Consider the following 12,123-nt stretch of genomic DNA (forward strand, 5'->3'; position numbering starts at 1 on the left):
AGCTATGTGACCCTGAGCTGAGGCTTTCAACTTTTAAAAAATCAGAATTAACTTTTAAATTCTAGTCTTTTCTTATTATAAAAATCCATATGAACATTACAATAATGTAGAAAGAACAGTAAAATAAAGCTTTTAAGAAATAATTCAAAACAATCACTTTTAAGAGTTTGATATTTTCATTACCTTTTCATGTCAACTAATCTATCTCCTAGCCAGATTACAGGCTTTTAAAAGTAATATCCCATAAAATAGAAGAGTACTTAAGCATAGTAACCTTGAGTTATAAATATGTTGGAATAATAAATAATTGCACCTAGTAACTTTTACATGAATTCACTTCTACTTTTTTTTTTTCCTTTTCCCCTTTTCTTTTCTTTTTTTTTTTAAATTAAATTTTATTTTTTTACTTTACAATACTGTATTGGTTTTGCCATACATTGACATGAATCCACCACAGGTGTACATGAGTTCCCAACCCTGAACCCCCCTCCCATGGTAACAGAAGCACGGATCTGCCTGTATATCCCGGCTGTTGTGTTTAAAGGCACCTATTATTGTGATGGCTAACTGAGGTCAGGTAGTAGAATATGTGCTGATATGAACAGATTTTTATTTTTTGTTTAAAAAATGACCTAGTTTAAAAATTTTTATCAGAATATACATCTGCATAATTTTTTGTATATGTGTAAAAAGAAAGCCTAGACAAGAAATTCGTTTCAGAGTAATTGAGCCTGGTGGGTGGAATTAGGCATAGGAAGAGAGTAGATGTGGTAGGAAAAATTTTACACTGTGTGTTTTTAAAATATTTTAAATTTGTAAAAAAAAAAACACCAACAACAAAAAAAATAAATTTGTATAGCATATGACTATATTAACTATTCAAACATTAAATGAGATTATATGTATTTACTTTATTTTTAAATTATATTAATAGTATTGTTTTAGATTACATAGTTGTAAAGAAATGAGATATTTGAAGAGAAATACAGGAAATTAAGAAGATGTAAAAGTCATCTATAATCTCATACCCTAGAGACAACTACTGTTAACATTTGATGCATTTCTTCCAGTTATATATTCAGTATAAACTTATATGTGCATGAAAAACTAAAATACGCTATGGTAATGCTTTATATTCTGCTTTTCCCTCCTACTTACTGATTGTTATTTATATCTTCCAGTGTCCTTGAGAGCATAGTTTAACTGTTTCTCCATCACTGAATATTTAGAAGTTGTTTTCAATTTTTCAATATTATAAATAACTCTGAGATGAAATACATGGTACATGAAATTTAATGCCCAGCTATGATTATCTCCTTGAGATAAATTTCCAAGAGAGAAATAATTATATTAGAAGCTGACTATTTGACAGGTTCCTATTAAATATCTATATGTTGAAACTTTTCTTTGTGATAACACAATTTCCCCCCTACCCCAGGAACATTTGAATGATAAACATATCATCAAAGCTGTAGAACAGCAGCAGCAAGAGGAAGAAGATGAAAAGATTAGAAAATTCATCAAAGCAAAAAAGCGTCTTATACAAATGGGGAAAGAGAAGGAAGCTGAAAAACACAGGTCAGTGTCTAAAATAATGTTTGTGCTTAATAAAGTACTATCTGAAATTATTTTAAATCAGAAGTTGTGATATGAAAGTGCAGTCTTTAGGAATAAAGGTCTTATTTTATGTATATCAGAGCATTTAGTGACTTTGTGATTTCAGCTTGGAGCATGTGAATTGGGGTTCTGATGGAATATTGATGTCATCTATGTGGTTCAGTTCAGTTCAGTCGCTCAGTTGTGTCCGACTCTCTGCGACCCCATGAATCACAGCACACCAGTCCTCCCTGTCCATCACCAACTCCCAGAGTTCACCTAAACTCAGGTCCATCGAGTTGGTGACGCCATCCAGCCATCTCATCCTCTGTCGTCCCTGTCTCCTCCTGCCCCCAATCCCTCCCAGCATCAGAGTCTTTTCCAATGAATCAACTCTTCACATGAGGTGGCCAAAGTATTGAAGTTTCAGTTTTAGCATCATTCCTTCCAAAGGACACCCAGGACTGATCTCCTTCAGAATGGACTGGTTGGATCTCCTTGCAATCCAAAGGAATCTCAAGACTCTTGTCCAACACCATAGTTCAAAAGCATCAATTCTTTGGCGCTCAGCTTTCTTCACAGTCCAACTCTCACATCCATACATGACTGGTGGAAAAACCATAGCCTTGACTAGATGGACCTTTTTTGGCAAAGTAATGTCTCTGTATCTATGTGGTAGATGACTGGAAATACTGAATATCTCTGCTTTAGGAGATGGGTATGAGAGCTGGAGATGGCTTTATGAGCCATTGATATACAAGTGGCAGCTGGAACTGTGGGTACAGGTGAGTTCACCTAGGGGGAGTAGATAAGAAATGAAGGTGACATAATCCCTGTGGAAATCCATAGTTAAAGGTCAAATGGAGAACAAAGATACTATGAAGACCAAGGAATAGTTTCCAGAGAATGGAGGAAAAGCAAAGAAACTGCAAAGGGTGTGTGTGTGTGTGAGAGAGAGAATTTACTAAGCAGAGAGCAGTCATCAGTGTTAGGTGACTAGAGGGAGAGAGTTTTAAAGTACAGCACTCATCAGATGTAGAGGTCATTGCTTACCTTAGTGAGCAATTTGGGATGAGATGAGTGAAGATACAGTACGTCGTGTTTTTGCCTAGATTATGCTTTTCACTTGTGCAAAACCCTCTGGTGGCTTCACACCACACTTAGAGTATTGATTATGGCCCATAAGGCTCTGTACCCATCCTAATTCCCAGTGACCCTAACTCCCTCTCCCAAACCTCATCTCTTACTGTTCTCTTTCTTTCCCTCTTCCTCACTTACACTGAGTTTCTCCTGTACCCTCTTTGGGAAATTCTCACCTCCCTTGACTCTTTCAGATCTTTACTCAAATATTGCCTTCTCATTCAGGACATCCCTGTGTTATTTAAAATTATAACCCCATACCCCACATTGCTTATCACTTTAACGGCTTTCTTTTTTACATTGGTGATCCAATACTATTTAAATTATTTAGTTTGCTGTGTCTCTACCCCAACTATTGTGAAAGCTCCACAAAGGCAGAGATTTTTAATGTTTTTGTTTACTTCTATGTCCCAATAGTTGCAGTAGTCCCTGGCACATAGTAGATAATCAATAAAAGTGTTTAGAAAAACACTTTGTTTTTGAAAGCCCAGGTGAAATGTGACTTTTTCCACGAAGGCTTCCTTTTCCATTTGCCCACATCACTTTCTAGGTTTATTGTGGCCTTTTGCCTGCATAGTTATTTCTGTAACTGCCTTTTCTGCACTTTATTTTTTTATTCGTTACTTTTTGGCTGTTCTGGGTCTTTGGCGCTGTGTGGCCTTTCTCTAGCTGCAGGGAGCAGAGGCTGCTCTCTAGTCATAGAGCGCAGCTTCTCATTGCAGTGGCTTCTCTTGTGGAGCACAGGCTTTAGGGCATGTGGATTTCAGCAGTTGTGGATTGGGCTTAGTTGCTCCATGGCCTGTGGGATTTTCCCAGGCTAGGATCAAACCTGTGTCTCCTGCACAGGCAGGCGGATTCTTCACCACTGAGACAGCAGGGAAGCCCTTTTCCCACTTTAGGTTGTCACTTCCTTGGGGCATGCACTGTGTCCTTTCTCTTCGCTTCTCCAGTGTGGCTTCGCAAACTCACTTTGATCAGTGAATATGTCACAACTCAAGTTAAAAGTTTTTGCCCAATTTCCTAAACCAAAATGCCCCCATTCCTTTAACAGATAGGCAGTTATTGTTGATGATGTGCCAGGCACTATGCTTGGCCCTGAACTAGAGAGAGGACTTAACCCGGTGCAAAAGGAAAGTTATCTGTCTTCATTTAAAGTATGTTGGCTCCGTAACAAAACCATTCTTGAAGACTTGACTAGTAAATGGTTATTTTGTTACAGACTAATGGAGGAACGGAGAGAAAGAATAAATAACTTCCTGAGTAAACTAATGAAAGAGAAATTTGACAATGAAGATTTGATTATTGCTAGAGATATTGCAGAAGCTGAGGCTGAGTGGGAAAAAAGAGAAAGAGAAAAGTATGAAAAAAACAAAGCAGAATTAAAAGCAATCGCAGAACATAGAGCTCTTGTGGTAAGCAATTCACTAAGTAAAAATCAAACAAAATGGAGCCCTTTGCTGTAGCTTCTCCTAACTTACTCCCTCTGCTTCTCTGACAAAAAACTAAGAGATTTGAAAAACATTGCATAAAATTATCTTCCAATATTCTTGAAATCAGACCATGTTTACTTTCTAATAGAAGATGACATGATAATTACAAATAAGATCTTTATAGATGCTAAGTAATAGTCTCCGGTTTCAGAACCATCTGAAATGTAAAAAAGTTATTAACTTTCATTTGAATGTTTTTAAGATAAACCAGGTAAAAATTACCCCGTTGTGTTTCTGTGTATCTTAATACTTCAGAATTTATCCCTTACATGACTGACTTTCGTAAGATTTAGATAGTTTTTAAGCATTATAGCAGTTATATAATGCTATAAATGTTTCCCTATTTTGAGATGGTCTTGCTTTTCTGTTCCTATATTTTTTAAAACCAATATCATTCTACTTACGTTTTCATTGTTTCTTGATATTACTAGAACAAAAAGTAAACTGGCCATGTGGGAGTCACCCCAACTTTTGGTGCTTTCATTGCGCCTGGCTGACTTTCCACTTGGAACTTTCTAACTTCAAGGCCATTGGTTGCTAAAAATGGTTTTTTCTTTTGCCTTCTATCATCTAGGTGAAGAATAAAGAGGAAGAAGAAAGACAAAGGAAAATAGAGGCTACAGAACAATTGCTAGCTATCCTAAAAGCAGACCAGATTTTCTGGGAGCATGAAAAGGAGAAAAAGCGGAAAGCTGATAAAGAACGTCGAGAAGTTCAAGATGCCCATATTCAGCAAATGGTAATTATTCCTACTTATGAATAAATATGTAAATAGATTTCAGGAGCTTTGGTTCCCAAAACAGTTTTACCAAGTAAGATTAGACAGTTGTTATGGTTATGACACAATAAAATGTACTAAAAATGTGAAGAGTTACTTTTTATCAGTATTGAAGTTTCCATACTAGGTTTATGTCTTTTGTACAGATATTTATCTTTCTTCAGTTTCAATTGCATTTTAGTAAATGTGAAAGAAAATACAAATGCATATGGCAGGCCATGATGCTTTTTTTTACTTTTTCCCCTCTTTTATAACTATTTTCCAGAGAATATGTTGATTGGGATCTCATAGGTTTCATTTCTGAGGTGAGTGGGGTCCCAGAGATTTGAGAACATGTATGCAGGACTGGGCATGTAATCATTTGTTTCTGAAAACTGTTTTCCAGAATAGCTCTACCATTTTCCATTCTTCCCAGCAATGTATGCAAAGACAAGTCACTCCACATCCTTGCCAGCACTTGTTATTGCCATCTTTTAATTTTTAACAATTCTAGCATAGTGTTTGGAGAAGGCAGTGGCACCCTACTCCAGTACTCTTGCCTGGAAAATCCCACGGACAGAGGAGCCTGGTGGGCTGCAGTCCATGGGGTCGCTAAGGGTCGGACACGACTGAGCGACTTCCCTTTCACTTTTCACTTTCATGCATTGGAGAAGGAAATGGCAACCCACTCCAGTGTTCTTGCCTAGAGAATCCCAGGGACGGGGGAGCCTGGTGGGCTGCTGTCTAGGGGGTCACACAGAGTCGGACACGACTAAAGAGACTTAGCAGCAGCAGCATAGTGTTATCTCATGGTGGTGTTTTTGCATTTCCTAACAACTAAAGATGTTGAACATCTTTTCATGTTCTTTTTAGTTGTTGTGTGCCTTATTTTGTGTTTACTTAAATCTTTTGCCAGTTTAGTTGGGTTGTTAATGTGGTGAAACATACATAATATTTACTATTTTTAATCATACAGTCCAAGGGCATTAAGCACATTTTTACTGAGATGCAGTTGTCAACACTGTCCGTCACCGTAACTTTTTCATCATCCTACTCTGAAACTGTACACATTAAAGAGCAACTGTCTGTTCTGTCTTCCTTCCAGTTCCTAGTAACCACTGTTCAACTTTTTGTCTCTGTGAATTTGCTACTCTAAGTACCTCATATTAGTGAAATCATACAGTATTTTTTTCTCTTATTTCACTGAACATAGTGTCTTCAGGGTTCACTCACATTGCAGCATGTCAGTTCCATTCCTTCTTAATGATGAATAATATTCCATTGTACATATGTATCAGATTTTGCTTATCCACACATCCATCAGTGGATATTTGGATGGTTCCCATATTTTGGCCATTGCAAATAATGACTGTGCACACTGCTATGTAGATAGATACCTGTTTGAGTTCCTGCTTTCCATTCTTTTGCTAATATTCCTACAAGTGGAATTGGGAGATCATATAGTAATTCTGTGCAGTTGTTTTTCAGAAACACCATACTGTTTTCTACAGCAGTTGCAGCATTTCACGGAGCCACCAGCAACGTTCAAGAGTTCTACCTTCTCCAAATTCTCAACACTTGTTTTCTGTGTCTGTTGTTGCTTATCATCATGGATTTGAAGCATTTCCCTCATGATGAATGATATTGAGCATCTTTTCTTATACTTACTGACCATTTCCATTCAGGCTCAAGACTTTCTTTAGCACGTTTTATAGCCCAAATGTTTTTATGGAGAAGTCTTTATCTTGCTTTTATTGGATACAAAATTAATTGGATGTCATTAGTTTTTTCAGCCTTTTGACTGTTCCAGTGTCTTCTGGCCTTCACCATTTATGACTGGAAATCTGTTAATAGGGTTTGTCCCCGTATGTGATGTGTCATTTGTCTCTTGCTCTCTTGCTGATTACAAGCTTTTTCATTGTGGCTTCCTGCAGATTGACTGTGATGTGTTTTGAGTTTTTCCTATTTGAGATTTGTGGTGGGTCTTGGACGTGCTAGTTAGTATCACCAAATGTGGGGAGTATTTTACTATTTCAAGTATTTTTTCCTACCTCTTTATCCCTTTTTTCTTCAGGGACCTAGTTTGCACATGCAGAGAGACATCTGATATTGTGCCAGAAATCTGACATTGTTAATCTCACATTTAGTCAATAATTTTTTCTCCAGATAGGATACTTTCTATTGACCTACTTTCAAATTCACTGATTCTGATGCTGAGCTCACCTAGTGAGCTTTTCATTTGTTATTGAACTTTCAACTCTACAGTTTTCTATAGTTTCTAATTCTGTGATTCCCAATTCACTTGTTCTGAGCATATTTCTTTTAATTTACTGGATATTTTCATAACTGCTTTGAAATCTAATTGCCAAAGTCAATATGTAGTCTCATTAATAGTTGTAACTTTTATAACTATTGTTATATAATTTTCTGTTGAACTTTCTTTCGTGAAAATAATATAACATTTTCCTATTTCTTTGCAGTGATTTTTGGCTGAAAATCGAACACTTTACATAGAATATGTTGCAGATTGTTTTGTTCTGAGGGTTGTTGCTTTTTTAGTAGGCAGTTGCTTTCCCTGGATGCAAACTATGAAATCTGTCTTCACCATAGTACCTCTGTCTTTGCTCACTTTTACGTTTTAAAGCCTGGATCCCTAGGGTTCTTTCCTCGCTGTACTGGTTTTGTTTGACATTCATCCAGTAATATGAGTCGAGTTTATGTTCAGACACCTTTAGCCAGTAAAGCTTTTACTCCTACGCCTGCTATGAAAGCTGTGTGCAGGTTGAGATTGGTAGTCCAAAAGTTCTCCTGTGTGGATGTATTTTTATCAGTCAGGAATGTGTGTAGATTTATCATTACAGCTTTCTCTCATTCCAGAATCTCCTCCTATTTCTAGCTGTTTTGTCACTTGGTCCAAATAGAATCTGCCGTCACTGTCCAATAATCTGCATGTTTTCACAACCTGAGCTAGAGGGATAGCAATGCCTTCCAGACAAGAATGTTATGAACTTGTACTTCTTACCTTCTGATCTAGTTTTTCAGGAAAAAAAACCTTCTCAAGCTATAGCCTGTACATAGTCATTTACCAATGCTCTGAAATGGTTGACTTTAATAATCAACTTTTCTGTGGAGTTTTGCCCAACCTCATGTGGCCATTGTCAGAAGTAGGATCTGCCACATATTTTGAAGCAAATACCAAATATCATTATCATTTTATCAATGTATATTTCAGTATATTTCAATGTATATATCAGTATCTATCTCTAAAACCCAGGGACTCTTTAGAAATTGACATAATCACAATCCTGTTATCACACCTAAAACATTCAAAAAATATGTAACATTTAACATTCAGTGTTGTTTCAATTTCCACCAGATTGTCTCATGAATTATTTTTTAAAGGTTTTTGAGGATGAAACAGGGTACATATATTCTATTTGGTTGATTGATATATCTTTCAAATTTCTTGTAACCTGTAACTCTTCCTTCATCCCCATCCTTCTTGTTCTTAGTCTCCTTGTCTTCATTATGTTTATCTTGCAATTTGTTGAAGGAACTGGGTTTGTCTTTTCAAATTACAGTCTGGATTTTGTGGCAGCCATGCAGGGTAGTATTGTTCCTTATATTTCATGCAAAATCCAAGGTAAGTCAGATTCAGGCTCAATTTTTTGCTGAAAATCCCTCACAATTGGTGCTGTGTATTTCCCCTAGGAGGCATGTGATAACTGTTGTCTCACTTTCTGTGACACAAGCAGACTTTGGTGATTGTTACCTAGATTTAATTCATAGGTGGCAAAATGCATTTTCTCCTTCCTTCTCACTGATTGCTTTTCAAATAAATTTTCATGATCAGCAACTGGTTTCCCTTAAATACAATTTTAAGACAGGATAAATATTTGATTTTCACTTTTTTGAGTTTTCAAATGATTAGCTCTCTAACATCTCCTAAGGTTTTTGTTACTTTACCTCCCATGTGGTCATTTTTAGGATTTTAAACCAATCAATATTTTACAAATCTGTATTTGATGTATATAGTTTGAGGTACCGGTCATATGATCCATTATGGTTATCCTTTCCTTCCACTCTCATTTCCTTTCTGTACTTAAAAAACGTTTATCCCTGTTCCCTCAATGTTTCTACAAAACTGCTACCAAATCAGTTTATTCCAGTTGCTCCTTGTCAGGATCCCAAATTTTAGCATTTTACCATTGATGAGACAGTTTTTAGCCTTTTCTGTTCTTAATGTTATTTAATGTCATTTTCTATTTTTTTCAAACTCCTGGTGTCTGTCCCTATTCAACAAATAGCATAGAAGTCCTAGTGTTGAAATATAGCTTTCTAATAAAAATTTGGTATTTTGTATTGAATACAAAATAGTTGTTCTATTTCATCACAAATTTCAGTTTGATTTTAAGCTACTATTTTATGAAGTGGTTACTGATTTTGAAAAATATTTGCATGAATGTTATTATAATATATTCACAAGTGAATTTTTTATAAACTCAGCACTTCTTAAAATGTATCAGATACAATGAAAAGCTATCAACCAAAATATAGAAATCTTTAAAAAGCCATTAGTCACTTCATATAATATAAGCAGAACATTTTTGTAAATTATAAAAAGGAAAAAATGAAATGCTAGTAAACTAGTTTTTTGACAGGTTGCTTATTCTACCTAGCTTCTGATCAGCCTACATTGATAAATGTCACGTGTCCAACTTCAGATTCTTAGGAAACAGAGAATGTAATTAGTTTAATTCAGATATTCATTGAAGATTTAATCTTATGTGGCTGGGTCACATGGTGTATGTGGCTGGTTTGGGATAGTAGGTCTGGGTGCATCCTTTCAGAATAGCGGATGGACTGGGACAGTGATTGGTATGCTTTCTATACTTGTGAAAGAACACACCTTATAACTGGTAGAAACAGGATTTTAAACTTGGTTATTTTAATCTTAACTTCATCCTATATTGTTTGAAGATGTACAATCACATAGTAAGGTAAGCTTCACTAAGCCACTGCTTTAAACATAATGGGAGAAGCATGGGAGAATTTCTGAAATAAATTATATAGTTAAGTCAGGACTTGTCAAATGTCAATGAATTTAAAAGCTCTATCTACAACTTCATATGCTATGTGTGTTTAGAAAATTGGTCAATTTTCTAAACGTATCAGTATGTAATTATATTTTATCATTCCCAAACAGGCCAAACATAAGTTTAATGCACTGCAAGCAAAACAAGCAGAATCAGAGTACTGCAGACTTACTGAAGCACTTGTGGCTGAAAAGGAGAAGGAATTTCAGGATTATGCCAGACAAGTAATTGAATCTGAGTCTGAATCGACAAACAAATATATTTATCCTCTTGTAAAAGCTGTACAGGAAGGACCTGGAGGTGGACATGGACCAGTTTTAGTGGACAGAGGTGGATTAAGACCCAGCTATCAGGCAAATGATATCACTGGAGTCCAGCTCCCTTTTTATAACTCTCGGGGATCGAAATATAATAATTTTCAAAAGTCTAAGGGAAGGCTAGGTTTTACATGGTAGAAAAAAGTTTATTTTTAAGATTAAGAAGACTAATTTGTAGCTAATCTGAGCTACACATTCAAGTGAATTATATGCTTATAATTTGTTAATAAAGCTGCTTTTCATCTAAGTACAATTATGTCTGACCTAATTGATTCTTCCCCATTCAAGATTGTCAGATTCTTTTTGATTCTGATAAATGATATATAAAACAAAAAGTATAATTTTAGCTATTTAAGAATATTCAGTGGCATTAAGTATGTTCATAATATTGTACAACCATTACCATTTATCTAGTTCCAGAAGTTTTTCATTGTTCCAAACGGAAACCCTGTTATCTATACCTGTTAGCACACAACTGTTCTAATTCACTAATTCGATAAAGCATAGCTAAAACTTGTGGCAAAGATGTAAACTGGAACTAAAACATTTTGGGTTACTGAGAGGTCTTGGGGGTGGGGGAGGTGTAAAAATTATGAATCAGCACTACTTAAAAAGAAATACAGTATTACATTAGGAAATATGTTTAGGAAAGAAACCTAGAAAGCAATGAAAATAGAAAACACGAAGTGAAACTAAAAGTATTTTAATACATAAATCTGTACAGTCCATACGACACACTCACATTTTACATATTCTCCTGGCTTCATAAAACATTTAAAAACACTCCAGAATTTGAAAATTTAGTAATATTCACCTACTAACACGTATAAATCACTGAATGGTCAAAATGTTTTTATTTAAGCATATATATGTTCAGTGACTCTCAAGTTAACTAGGTTCATTTTCCCTAAAGATGTCTCATTTAAATTAAAAAAAAAAAAAGGAAGAAACCAAAAACTAGACAGTATGTTTTATAAAACTTAGTTAACGTTTATATGGCTTTATAATGGTAAGTGTTATATTAAAACTAGCAGGCACAGAATATAATACAATGTTCCCACTGCTGAGAAATTTGGAGGAATTAAAAAGCAAATGGTAGCATTCCAGTAGATAGTAATTCCATGTATAACCTTAAAAGTTTGCTGAGGCAAAAGACACCTTGCAACATGAAGCATTACGATTAAACAATTACACTAAAACTTATCCCTAAACCTGGAAATTGTCACTGCTGGCTAAATTCTTAAAAGAAGTTCACTACCGTTAAAATTCTGCTCAGTTTTTTCCCAGTACAATTTCTGTATCCTTGTGGGTAAAATAAAAAGTATTAAATGATTTATTTCATTATTAGCTTTTAATAAAAATAAAGTCCAAATAAACTAATACAATCAATAATTTAAAAAATACAAAACAAGCCATTTGATAGTATAGTTTATTTAATACAATGTTTAACTATAAAAGTTGATACAGTTTCAGAGTTTAAAGTCTGTAAAATGCAGTTTGCATAAAACAGTTTAACAGTTACTAGACTAATGATAAGAGAAGCAGCATTTTGAAACTAATTATACAACTGCAACAAGTTTTATTCCTAAATTTCATTAAAAAAATATACATCACAGTGACTTTTGAGCTAGGAAAAGAAGTACATTTTAACCTCATTTGTTTTTCCCTTCCACAAAGAGAGCAGCCGCAACTTTTAACATCCTCACATACAAATACCCAATTATCTT

At 35.1% G+C, this 12,123-nt stretch overlaps 1 protein-coding gene across 2 annotated transcripts in view; it reads left to right on the forward strand.

The window, feature by feature from the left end:
* Positions 1–10,649, forward strand: part of CFAP210 (cilia and flagella associated protein 210) — a 27,325-nt gene extending 16,676 nt beyond the window's left edge. For both annotated transcript variants that reach the window (XM_069577284.1, XM_069577285.1), the window contains 4 exons: positions 1,439–1,578; positions 3,956–4,148; positions 4,801–4,965; positions 10,190–10,649. In XM_069577284.1, the coding sequence (XP_069433385.1) occupies positions 1,439–1,578; positions 3,956–4,148; positions 4,801–4,965; positions 10,190–10,534 (843 nt within the window). In that variant the 3' untranslated portion in view covers positions 10,535–10,649. The remainder of the gene's footprint in view (positions 1–1,438; positions 1,579–3,955; positions 4,149–4,800; positions 4,966–10,189) is intronic.
* Positions 10,650–12,123: the final 1,474 nt, after the last annotated feature.

This window comes from Ovis canadensis, chromosome 2, assembly GCF_042477335.2.
Source record: "Ovis canadensis isolate MfBH-ARS-UI-01 breed Bighorn chromosome 2, ARS-UI_OviCan_v2, whole genome shotgun sequence".
Lineage (NCBI taxonomy): Eukaryota > Metazoa > Chordata > Mammalia > Artiodactyla > Bovidae > Ovis > Ovis canadensis.